This window comes from Malania oleifera, chromosome 5 (genome assembly GCF_029873635.1).
Source record: "Malania oleifera isolate guangnan ecotype guangnan chromosome 5, ASM2987363v1, whole genome shotgun sequence".
NCBI classification, from domain to species: domain Eukaryota; kingdom Viridiplantae; phylum Streptophyta; class Magnoliopsida; order Santalales; family Ximeniaceae; genus Malania; species Malania oleifera.
The window spans coordinates 40,350,042-40,363,644 of NC_080421.1; the positions used below are offsets into that span (position 1 = coordinate 40,350,042).

The following is a 13,603-nucleotide window of genomic DNA, read 5'->3' on the forward strand; positions in this document are numbered from 1 at the left end:
CTATCTCTCTTCTGCTTTCTACATTCCTAAATCTCCTTTCAATTTCATTTCAATTAGTAAGCTTACAAAGTCACTAAATTGTTATTTCACGTTCTTTCCTAATTATGTTGTTATTCAAGATCTAAAGACAAGAAAGACAATTGGCACAGGATGTAAGGCTTGTGATATTTACTACTTTGAGTTGCCTTCTCCACCCATTGCCCACACAGTTGCAGCTACACCACTTCAAATCCATTGTCGCCTTGGTCATCCGTCCTTAGACAAGTTGAAACAATTGGTCCGTACATTGAGTTTTGTGTCTAATCTTGACTGTGAATCTTGTCAATTGAACAAGCATCATCGTGTTCCCTTTGCTTCCAAGGTCAACAAACGAGTGGTTAGTCCTTTCATGCTAGTCCATTTCAACATTTGGGCACCTAGTCATGTCACATCAAAGTTGGGGTTTCGATACTTTGTTACATTTGTTGATGACTACTCTAGGATGACTTGGTTATATTTAAAGAAAGATTGGTCTGAGTTGTTTGATATCTTTTGTGCCTCTTGTTCCCAACTAAGGACTCAATTTGATATGCCAATAAGGATACTTCGTAGTGATAATGCTAAGGAGTACTTCAATATCAAATTCAGTACTTATATGACTAGCTCTAGCATATCCATCAGTCCTTTTGTGCCCACACTCCACAACAAAATGGGGTTGCAAAGCGGAAAAAAGACATTCTTGAAGTCACTCGTACCCTATTGTATCAAATGAATGTCCCCAAAGTTTTTTGAAGAGATGTTGTGCTCACAACTTGCTCCCTCATCAATAAAATGTCATCCTCTGTCCTTGGCGGCAAACTCCCATATTTAGTTATCTTCCCTAAGGCTCCTTTGTTCTCCCTTCCTTTTTGTATATTCAGTCGTATGTCCTTTGTGCGTCAATTAACTCCAAGAATGGATAAGTTGGATCATCGTGCTATCAAATGTATCTTTTGGGCTATTCATATACTCAAAAAGGACATCGATGTTATAGTCCAACTTTACATCAATTTTTTGTCTCTGCTGATGTCACCTTCTTTGAATCTACACCATATTACTCTTATACATTGAGTTCTGTTGACCTTAATGAGTCTCTGCCTTGCCTTCCAAATCCAAACCTAGTGTTTATGCCCAATCCTTCTACATCTTCATCCATTTTGAGTTTTCTCGTGGCTTGGATCATCCCAATTTGCAAGTAAACACACAGCGACTCAAGGGGGAAGTGCCTCCTTTAGCTTCAACTACTGAGCCTCCAGTTCCCTCGTCGGATGATCTTATTTCCCATCATGTTGATCCTCCTATAGCTGTTCAAAAAGGAAAACGCACTTGTACCCAACATCCGATCTCTAATTTTGTTTGTTATGATTTATTGTCACCCTCGTATTACTATATTGTTAGTACTTTTTCTCAACGTTCTAAAAGGCGAAGACGTAAGGCAGAGCGCTCTAACCCTTAATAGGCAAGGCCTAAGCCTTTTGAGATTTTATTTTTAGATAAAAATATGTAAATAAGCTATATAATTTGCAAACTATTTGTTGGCCATTCAAAAAAATTGCTAACTTAAATTCATTACATAAATCATGACAAGAGATAGCTATAACATTACAAAGTTCAAATTATTTTTCAAGATCTAAGATACAACTCAATTTTTTTTTAATAGGTTGAGGTTCAAGAGTTTTAGAAATCAACTCATATTATGACATTCCTTTTATATAAACATAGAATCAATATTTTCAAGCCAAATCTTACTTGAGATTCTAAGAATCGCACACCCAAAATGCATGTCTCAAGTAAAACGGTGCGAAAGGTGTGCCTCGTGTACAAATGCGTACGCTTCAGTGTGTAATGTGTTAGCCATTTTGGGATTGGGTATTTTAGATTGAGCCGCAAGGCGTTTTAGGCATGCCTTGCCTTAAGGCGGGCCTTGATTAAGCCTTTTAAAACATTGAGTTGTCTTCCGTTGCTCTTCCAAAATCTATTTCTTAAGCCCTATCCTATTCTAGGCGGAGGACAACAATGGTTGAAGAGATGTGTGCACCACATGATAATAATACTTGGGATTTGGTACCTCTTCCTCCTGATAAGTCTCTGGTTGGTTGTCGCAGGGTGTACACAGTGAAAGTCAATCCTAATGGTTTTGTGGCTCATTTGAAGGCTTGCCTCATTGCTAAGGGGTATACTCAAATATATGGTTTGGATTATCAAGACACATTCTCTCTAGTTGCTAAACTTGCCTCAGTAAGTTTGTTCATTTCGTTAGCCACCACTTGTCATTGGCCTCTTCATCAGTTAGATGCGATGAATGCTTTCCTACATGGTGATTTTCATGAGGAGGTATATATGGAGCAACCACCTTGGTTTATTGCTTAGAAGGAATTAGGCTTCGTATGTCGACTTAAGAAATCATTGTATGGATTAAAACAATCTCCAAGGGCATGGTTTAGCCGTTTTAGGGTTGTAGTACTTGAGTTTGGCCTCATCGGTGTGCAGTAGATCACCCTATTTTTTATCTTCATACTCCATCTAGCAAGATTTTGCTTATTGTGTATGTGGATGACATTGCGATCACTAGTGATGATGATCGAGGAATCCAAGACCTAAAGCTTTTCCTACAGAGTAACTTTCTAATCAAGGACTTAGGACCATTGAAGTGCTTCTTGGGTATAGAAGAATCGAGATCTCATGCAGGAACTGTATTGTCACAGAAAAAGTATGTTCTTGATCTTTTAGATGAGACAGGGTTGTTGGGATCCAAACATGTTGATACACCCATGGATTCCAAGAGTAACTTAGTGCCAAATATGGGTGATTTGTTGCCTAACCCAAATTGGTATAGGAGACTTGTTGGAAAGTTGAATTATCTCACAGTCAACCGACCAGATATATCTTTCACAACAAGTGTTGTGAGTCAATTTCTCAATTCCCCGAGAACAAGTCACTGGGATACAGTAATTCACATTTTGTGATATCTCAAAGGTACATCAAGGAGAGGTCTTTTATATCAGGATCAAGATCACATTCACATTCAGGGATATACAGATGCAGATTGGGTCGGGTCGCCTTTCGACGGAAGATCCACAACTTGGTATTGTATCTTTGTCGGTGGTAATTTGGTATCATGGAAAAATAAGAAACAAATTGTGGTAGCCAGGTCAAGTGCTAAGTCAAAATACAGGGCTATGGCGCACACTACATGTGAACTTGTTTGGCTGAAGAACATGTTGAAATAACTAAGTTTTCCACATTCTCAGCCTATGGAGTCGATGTGTGATAATCGAGTTGCTATTGATATTGCCTCCAACCTTGTCTTCCATGAGCGGACAAAGCACATTGAAGTTGATTGCCATGTTGTTCGAAAAAAATTTGTACAGAAGCTCATTACAACCACTCATGTGTCCAAGTTTCAGCTTGCTGATTTGTTCACTAAAGCCTTGGGAGGTGCTCGTGTGAAATTCATTTGTAAACTTGTACAGAAGCTCATTACAACCACTCATGTGTCCGAGTTTCAGCTTGCTGATTTGTTCACTAAAGCCTTGGGAGGTGCTTGTGTGAAATTCATTTGAAACAGCTAGGAGCATATGATACAAACATACATACATATATATATATATATATGTATGCTTCAGCTTGAGGGGGAGTGTTAATGGTTATTCAGTCATTTAGCATTATTATTAATTGTTTCTGGTTTGTAGCAAGTGTAAGTTAGTAAGGATATTATGGTCATTCCCATTGTTTTTGACATATATTATAAATAGAGGGAGAGACCTATCATTGAGTTTAGGTCTTCCATTTTACCTAATTATTCAACACTTACAAAAACAAAAACCTATCCAGCCTACTAACTACTGCCCTAGCCCCACCAACAAACTAAGTTACGAGCATTGCCCAGAGAGAAATCTCTCAAGCCACACTCCCTAATAAGCATATAAAAATGCTGCATGCTCAAGGTTACCCTCCCTCCCCAAAATCACCAGTGGTCCTCCTAGGGGAACAAAAATCAACAACAAAGTAAAGCAGATCCCAAAAGAAGCTCCTAGGAGTTGGTCTAGAAGGACTATACACAAAGGAAACCCACCATTAACAACTATCTCTCACTTCTACCAAAACAGAAAGGGACAAGAACCTGACATGCTATCCACTCCAAAAAACGAGCGAGTGTCCCATCCTAAATGCTCCTAACACCCCACCCCCCCCCCCCCCCCCAAAAAGCCCTATAATCAACAGTCTCAAGCTTGTTTTCCTAAATAAGTGTGATATCATGAGATTGTCTAGACAAAGCATCCCTAATCAAGCTCCTCTTCCTAAAGTCCCCTAAGCCTCCAACATTCCAACTAATTATCTTCATCTTCTTCTCCCTCTCAAGTGTTTTAGGACTCATCACCACCCCCATCTCTTGGCCTGCACAACTCATTAATTTTAAGCTCAGGTCATAAGGAGTATTTGTGGGTTTCTATAGTCTCCCTCACTCTGCCTAGACTAAAACCAAAAGCATTTCCCCCGCAAAGACTCTCCGTTTGGCTGCTTGGCATAAAGCACTAGAAGTAAGAATAGGTTGATGGGAAAGGGAGGTATACTCTTTTCAGACAGAAAATTCTTGAAGCCTCCAACAGAACCCCTATCCCCTTCCCCCCCCCCCCCCCCCCAAAAACAGAAGAAGTACCCATGCTGACCACTGGATTAGAATTATAGTCAGGGATAGTGGGATGCAATGACCCTTTAAAAATCAGTTCTTGTGATCATATTAGGACAATCTTCCTCAAGATGCAGTAATTCCTGCAAGAAAGCATCATCCAGAAGCATAAGATCCTCAGAATCAGTGCCAAAGCCACTCCCCCCAAGTAACTGCGAAAGAATTTCCTCCCCTTTAGGAACAAAATTTTCTCTCAACTGGTCGACCAACAAACCTTTCTTGGATTCACACAAACTGCTCAGATCATTTTCAGAATCAAGACACAAAGCATCCTCTGTTTCGACAGCATCCATACCCCTTGGTTCGTCACTAAGATTGGATAATAAAACAGAGAAGGCATTGGCATTACTGACAGAAAAGTTGAGTTTTTCTCCAATTTGTTGCTAGGTTCTTCTCCACAGGAAAAGCAATTCCTTCTGCTGGGGAATTTTCAATTGCTGATCATGATGCAAAACACCCCTCTTTTTTCTTCTAAGCCTTGCACTTGGCTCACAGCAATGACCCCTCGCTCACCTGAAGGAGATCAACCCTTAGTCCTCCGACTCCTCCCAATACCCTCACCACCAACGCTGTGCATCTCATCTAATTTAGAGAGGCCCAAAGCAAGATCTATCGATAACTCTAAAGTCTCCAGTTCTTTTGTTTTGAATGGGCTCAAGACTACTGCCTTAGAGGGACTAAGCTTCTTTTCTTTCACTACCCATTTATAAACAGACCTATCTGGCCCATTCAGGAACGGCCCACAAGCTGATGGCTCAAAATTTCTGAAGCCTGGAAGCTCACCAAAATATTTAGATTTTGAATGGAAAGACCCTCTGGCAGCAGTCGCTAAGGATCAAGAGAAATAATAGAAAAGTTCTGCCCCGATCCCCGTGATTGCGGTCATCATGCCTCCTGGAGATCCACCAACCAGATGCCAGAGCACCTCTGACTACATTGCCAAAAGAACACCCCACTGAAAGCCTCTGAAAGACAGCCACCTTATCCCCATGCACATCGTACCTTAGAACGTTCATGGATCCACAACCAACACAATGCAAACTAGGGTTTTTGTTACGAAGAGACTAATCATAACCAATCGATAGATGCATCAGAGCAGCACGGAAGGATCTCCATCCTGAACTCTGTTCTTCTTCAGTGATGTGTTAGTCCTGTCTTGTCCCACCATTGAAAACCTTATCTAGGCACAGGAATCTGCCACTCCCATTCTACCACAGACTGGCAAATCCTCCCGCTGCTCTGAGAACTAGAGCCCTCCCCCCTCCCACCGTGGAAAAATAATAAAAAATAAAAAAGAGACCACCTCAAGGCCTTGACTTCCACCACACAACGCCCCCATCAATCTCCAAAACCCACAAGAACTCATCCTTCTTCAACAGGATGGATGGAGGATATGAGCCTCCCTGCAAATTCCAAAATGCAGAAAGAAGAAGAATCAAGACGATTCACGTTTTGAGCACTTTTCCTTCAACCTTAAAAGTGGAGTGAACCCATAGCACTCCCAAAATCTCCTCCATTCTCACATACGCATTCACATTGTCATGGCCATCCATTCCAAATCCTTCTAGTTTTATAGCTGGTCTAATGATATGCCTCTCGAGAAGAACAAGGTTTAATTCAACATGCAGAGAGAGAAGAATCATGCCAACCTGCAACTGTGCATGGAGTTGCCGCTGGAGCATGCTGCAGGTGAGTGGACAGCATCAATAGTGGAACTTGCCACCAGTGCCACTGTCAACACTCAAAAGCAGTGGACATGTTGATCCTGTTTCTTTTGGCCTTCCAAATAATTCTGTTCAATAAGAAACGACCACCATTTGGGGTCGGAACGGTAAAGATAAAAGGATTTGCAGGAAATGGAACCTGAACCATTAAAAGGCCATAATCTCCTATCCAAGGAAGAGAGGAACCAACAAGAATCAAAAATAATCTTTGGCTCTTTCATAATCTTAATGATGCTTTTAATTATTTATTTTTGGTTTGTCCCAGTTTTCCTCAGGAGATGTCTCATTCTACCTCTTGTAAATTCTTTCTCTTTTAATGAAATCTTCTTTTGTTATTAAAAAAAATGATAAGGATGTAGAGGAATTTACTTCTTTGATATCCATTCATGATTATGTTCCTCTCTTCCATGGATAGGAGACTATGGTCTTCTGTTAGTTCAGGTTCCATTTCCTGCAAATCCTTCTATTTTTATTCTGTTCAAACCCTGAATGGTAGTCCTTTCTCATTAAACAAATTTATTTGGAAGGCCAAGGTTCCTTAAGTTCTTTCTAATTAACAAATTTATTTGGAAGGTCAAGGTTCCTTTAAAAGTTAAGGCTTTTGTTTGGTGCATGATTTTGAACAGAATAACACCAACTATTATTTAAACGTTTTAAAAGGGAAAGGTTTAAGGTGAGGCATTTTAACCCTTAAGAGACGCATAAGCCTTAAAGTGTTGGGGCGTAAGCTTTCTAAGAACTTTATTTTTAGATAAAAATATGTAACTATAGTACATATCTTTTAAAAATGAAGAAAAAATTAATAAAACTATAAAAACAATGTTTAAAAGAATCAAACATAATTTGGAAACTGCTTGTTGGTCATTTAACTTTTTCTTACTTGAATTCATTACATAAATCATGACAAGAGATAGCTATAACATTACAAAGTTCAAATTATTTTTAAGATCTAAGATTCAACTCTCAATATTTTTGGAAAGGTTGAGGTTCAAGAAAACCAACTCATATTATGACATTCCTTCTATATAAACATAGATTTAAAATTTCTAACCAAATCTAGCTAGAGAATCACACACCCAAAATGCATAGGCTTAACTAAAAAGGTGCAAAAGGTGTACCTTTTGTACAAATGCATAAGCTGCAGAAGTGTAATGCATTAGAGTTTTGGGATTTAGTATTTTAGATTGAGCCTAAAGGCATTTTGGGCATGCCTTGCCTTGAGGTGAGCCTCGATTGAGCCCTTTAAAACATTGTTATTTTACAAAGGAGGCCAAATAAGGCTTTGTTGCCTATGTGTGTGCTATGTGCATGCAAAATAGTGAGACCACTGCCCCTTATTTTCCGCAATGCCCCTATGTTTGAAGGTTGTCAAATCAATTTTAGTTTCCAGAGGAGGCCCAATAAGGCTTTGTCGCCTAATGTGTGTGTCATGTGCACCTCGAATAGTGGGACCATTGCCCATCTTTTTCTGCATTGTCCTACATTGGGAGGTTGTGGAACCTCCTTTTCACATTGATGTGGAATGTTGAGTGTGCCCAATTATTGTGGAGTTGTTTCTTGTGAAGTTCGGGGATTTCAATCATAGGAAGGTCGAAAGGATTTTATGAGACTCTGCTTTATTGGCTATGGTGTAGTGCACTTCACTAGAAAGGAACTTGAGGATCTCTTAGAACAAACTTTCCCTCTTCACCTAGTTTCAGATAAAGTGGTATTTTTCGCCTCTCCCTGTGCATCTGCAGTAGATGCTTTTCCGGAGGTTCCTTTTAAAATAGCAGTAGGGAATATGGATTTTAGGGGTCTTGGATTTGAATTTTATGTAGATTTGGAAGAAACACAATACAATTTATACTATGTTTCATTCAAATTCACTCAAATCCAAATCAAAAGTCCAAATCTCATGCTCCCAAATGCAGCATAAGTCTAATTCAGAGTGATTGGACATCTCTGCTTTATCAAATGTTCATTGTATGGATTTTCCATTGTATTTTGTATAGTTGGGTGGACTTCTTGTTCTCTACCTCATATTCTCATCATTTTTTATTTTTTTTCGATAGCAAAAGAAATTCATTAGATAGAGTAAGAAAGTACAATCTGGAAAATAGACATTTCCTTAGCGAAACTCATCAGCTTCTTTAATATTTAATATAATTTTCTTTTTCATCTAAAAAAAGAAAAGAGACGGGAACATAGTATAGTAGAAGACTCTCTTGCAAAGAAGGAGGCTGGGTGTAGAAAAGGGGCAAAAAAATAAAATGAGGTAAAGAAATGGGGGCATTTTTCAGATTTAGAAAGTGATGATATTAGTGACTTTGATTATGGTGGGGGTCATTGTTGGATGAGATTCGAAACAATATGGGTACATTTCTGATTCTTGTGATGAAGTAGGGGATTATCTTATGCTCATCCTCCCCAGTTGGAAGGTTTGGAGGGAGAGTCTATTTTTTATAGTGATGGGTTGGTGAACAATTTGCAGCATAGGGATGAAATTTTTGCCTACTCAGGTGGAGGAGATTCCTAAGGAGGAATTAGAAGCTCAAGATATTTTAGATAAAATGGATTTAAAGTTGACTGATATTGGAGGAAATGAAGTGCACTTGGATGGTGGCAAAAGTCTAAAGATGAAGGGTTAAAGGGAATTAGCAAATTTGAAGAGTTCAATAAATTACGATGGAAAGGGTTTGAAAAGGGGTTTCCTTGGTTAATTTTGTCTAGTCTCATCTTGTGATCTCGTGTTATTTTTCTTCTTTCTTTTTTTCTTTTTTTCTTTTTTCTGTTGTTATTTGGACCACTCCCTGCTCCCACACATTGTACTTCCTTTTTCCCTATCTAATATACATTCTCTTATAATCCAAAAAAGAAGAAGAAAAAGGAAAGAAAAGAAGGCATAAAACTATTAGCATCAAACTTACTAGGAATCACTCCTAGGAGAAGAAAATCTCTCACTTTCTAGGATTTTAAGGCTTTGCAACATTGACAATTTTTCACTCAAAAACCCAAACATAATCAGCACAAAACTTATCAATGTGTCCCAATAACTTCATCCTAAAAATAATCAATATCAACCATTAAAACTGTACTAATCTAGATCATACATAATTGACTAGATAAAATAAATAAAACACCAGAACAACTGAAAGGAAAGACCCAAATACACTAAACTAGAATGTGTCCCAATAACTTCATCCTAAAAGACCCATCCCACCGAATCAGTGGTTGTGGTTGATAATCTTGCCTTCTTTAGTTTCTTTTATAAACTTTTAAGGGCTGCTTTCATCAACATAGTTCAGTAATCAACAAATCGGAAAATTATCCTCACAGATGGAAAATGTAGAGTGCCCACATAAGGCATACTTAGGATACAAATTGGATTGTGCTGGTTAACAATTGCTCGAGTCACATACAAAACTCCCTAGCCCAACGTTTTCCAGTTGCAAATCATAAGTTTTTCTCTCAATCTGCAACAATTTGTAGCAGTTCTCCTCCTTATGTAGCTTTGAATAAACCGATCAAAGAAAACAAAAGAACCCAAAGAAAAGAGCAAGAATGGGAGCAAGTATGAAAGCAAGAGCCTTTTTTCTTTTTTATGGATGGAGCAATTTCACAAAGGAGAGATCTCATAATTGTAGCCAGTGGATAAAGATTACTTATCCGATGTTACATGGGTATGCGAGTGTTTTTCTTTGGTTTTATCAAGATTGGAGCAGTTGACTCGTTACAAGAAGATCAGCAGGACACAGTAGTTGGTGGCAATTAAATCAAATCAGAATGGCAACTTTCCAGAGTTGGGTCTAATGGTCTATGATCAAAGATCAAGGGTTATTTGATCTTTATCCCCAGACATCTGGAAGGGGAGGTTGGCGAAGGTATATGCAAGTGTTGCAGGCAATTATGTGATTTGAGAAGACAAGCAAAAGTCATGGCTCAACCTTCAGGGACTCATAATTGCCCAGTGCTGGAAGGAGGTAATCTCCAGTAGTTCAGAGGATGCGAAGGGAGGATAGTGATGCAGAAACTGTGGAGGTTCCCGATCAGTGTGTGCTGGAGTGGCAGTGCCTGTTGCTCAGGAAATTTCAGGGAAACTAGGATTTATGAGGGGAAAGGGGTGGTTGGTGTGCAGCTGAGAGTGAAGTGGATTTGGAGTTGGTTGGACCAGGGATTCCTCGTGTTACAGTACATTTGGCCCAGTTATTGGGAAATAAACCGGCGTTTTTAAGGGAGATTTGACCCATTCGCAAACGATAGATGGCAATAGATGTGCTCTGTCCCAAATTAAGTTTTCCAACACACATGGGAGTTCATCTGGCCAGAGTGAGACTGCCTCTGCTGCGTCATCTTCACAGGCCCATATCCATGTCCACTCAGGGGCCCAATATACAAGTGGAGAGGGCATACAGATGAGTACACATCAAGCCGCCAACCATATATCACCACAGATTGAGAGTATAAGTGAGGCCTGACAGCAGACGATGTCAAAAAGGATGGGTACACTAGGTCTGATTTCAGGAAAAGCAAGCAGGTGGAGGAGAAACAGATTTGTGTTATGTCCCAATGTTTTAAAAGGCGAAGACATAAGGCGAGGCGTTTTAACCCCTAAGAGGCAAGGCATAAGCCTCTTAAGGCGTTGGGGCATAAGCCTTTTGAGAATTTGTTTTCAAGATAAAAATATGTAAATAAATATTTGTATTGTAAAAATAAAGAAAAAATTAAGAAAACCACAAATATAATATAAAAAAGAAAGATTAGATATACTTTGCAAACTACTTGTTGGCTATTACATGACAAGATAACTATACTTATAAAGTTCAAACTATTTTCATGATCTAAGATATAATTCTTAGTTATTTCGGAAAGCTTGAGGTTCAAGAATTTTAAAAACAGCTCATATTATGATATTGCTTTTATATAAACATGTAGTTAAAATTTTCTAACCAATTCTAACTTGAGAACACACCCAAAATGCTTAAGCCTCAACTAAAAAGGCGCAAAAGGCATGCCTTTTGTAAAAATGTGTAAGCCCTAGCAAGTAATGTGTTGGCCTTTTTCGAATTTGGTATTTTCGATTGAGCCTCAAGGCGTTTTAGGCATGCCTTGCCTTGAGGCGAGCCTCAATTGAGCCTTTTAAAAAACTGTTATGTCCTCTCTGGCAAGAGTTATTGGTGCAAGTGGGTGTCGTGAGCTTTTTTCTAGCGGGCTGAGAGCCTTGGGCAGGGATGTTTTGAACACTCATTAGTTTTCCAGAGGTCTTCCTATGGGGAGGATGGACATCAGACAAAGGTTTCAGGGAAGCAGGAAGTGCAGACGGAGGTTACTCTCTTTGCTGATCAGATTGGAAATCAAGATGATGCTAGTTCTAATAATGATAAGGTGGGGATGGATGAGGCGACAAAATATCTGCTTGTGGGTTAGTCCGTAATACCAAAGGTTTATTCTCTTCAGGAGCAGAAGGGCATGGAAGAAAGGAACTCCTCAGTTGAGAGGCAAATCAGTGAAGATGTGAATAAGTAAATTTTTTAAAAGACATAGCGATGGCAATTTTTACATCAAGGAGCATTCAAATGGGTCAAGGAAATAAAGAAGGTTAGTGAGGGAAAACCCTATTAAGGAGAAGAAGAAGTGAGGTGATGTATCTAACAAGGAGGGTGAGCTGGAAAGTGATTGGGATTGTGATGGAGGGTAACTTAATGAAGAGGTTCATGAACAACATGGGTCTGGATCAGGTTCTTCTGATTTATTGAGAATTTTTTTTTACAAGCCTCCACCTCCAATGTATAATTTAGAAGGAGTTTCTGTTTTTCAAAATGATGGAATAGGCAAGGAAAGAGACAAGATTGAGCAGACTGACTGGTATTTTGCCTGCCCCACTTTCAACGATTGCTGGATAAAATGGGCTTACAATTAGCTGATCCAGAAAGGAAGGAAGTCCCTTTGGATAGCAGTGAAAGTAACGCTAAGATGGGACAATGGGAATTAGCTAATTTGCAATCCTCTGTCAATTATGACAGAAAGAGATTGAAAAGGGGTTTTCCAGGGTAGCGCTTGCAGTTTCATTTTTGGACGATTGGCAGTACTGTTTGGGTTGCTTTCTTATATCCCTTATTTAATTTTCCTCATTGAGGATTGCTCGTTCTCTATTGTTTGTCTTCTCTTTCTCTTAACATATCTTCTTCTTTATCCAAAAATAAAAACATCTGTTGACGGCATAGATGCTAACTAAATAAATATCTGTCCTCATTTCCTGTCAGAAAAAGGGAAGTGCACACATTTTTCATGGTTTAAGCTAGACACATTAGAAGTGTGTAGAAAGAAAATAAGAACAAAATAAAGAGAATGCACACGCACATGCATGCAAACACCTGTGTGCACACCCAAACTATATAACAGTAATGTGTCACTCGGCTAATGATTAGGGGTTTTTTCCGTGATTAAAATCATTTAAGGTTTCAAAATAAATAAACCCATAAAGCAGTCAAAAGCAAATGAAAACTAGACAGGACAACATACAAGCTCTTGATATTCAATACTGGGTTCCAGCCTAGAAGCGATAACATGCATTTTAAACCATTCAAAAACTGCAAGATCATCTGGCTCCTTTGCTTGCGTTCTTTTTGCAACACGTTCAATCTATAAAAGAAAATGATATAAAATTTTGTAACTACTTAATATATTAGCATTTCTTCAAAAATTTAATGTGCCATTAATGTATAGCTCTAGCATTGAAGCCAAAAGCACCATATGAAACATGAAAAATAACAGAGGTATGCAAGCAATTTAATTTTCAATAGCATTATTTCAATATATTCACGTATTAAGATGTCAATATGCTTGCGAAACTTTTTCCCCCCAAAAAAAAGGCACTATAAATATATCCTTGATTACTTGAAATGCAAACCAACACAGCATACCTGTGTTATATAGTCATCCACAAACATTATGCCATGATCATCTTGTCCAGTGTTTAGCTTAAAAATGCGCAAAATTTTCTCCCTCTTCAATGACTGCAAAATAAAAAATACCTTGCCCTTCAATACACAAAACTTTAAGCTGCAAATAAAATTTGGTCTGCGAAAGGTGTATTGGGCCTGAGATAACTAATGAATTGGACCTTAAGGCTCATGAGGAAGTTAATGAAGTGGATAATAATAAAGCAATTGATTCAGGTGATTTGAAGGTT

At 38.7% G+C, this 13,603-nt stretch overlaps 1 protein-coding gene across 20 annotated transcripts in view; it reads right to left on the reverse strand.

Annotated features, from left to right (window-relative positions):
• Positions 1 to 13,603, reverse strand: part of LOC131155705 (uncharacterized) — a 95,226-nt gene that overhangs the window by 61,919 nt on the left and 19,704 nt on the right. For 8 of the 20 annotated variants that reach the window (XM_058109034.1, XM_058109033.1, XM_058109036.1 and 5 more), the window contains 2 exons: positions 13,335 to 13,427; positions 12,934 to 13,053 (listed from right to left, as the gene is read on the reverse strand). In XM_058109034.1, the coding sequence (XP_057965017.1) occupies positions 12,934 to 13,053; positions 13,335 to 13,427 (213 nt within the window). The remainder of the gene's footprint in view (positions 1 to 12,933; positions 13,054 to 13,334; positions 13,428 to 13,603) is intronic. The other 12 variants (XM_058109040.1, XM_058109042.1, XM_058109038.1 and 9 more) reach the window with 2 other exon arrangements.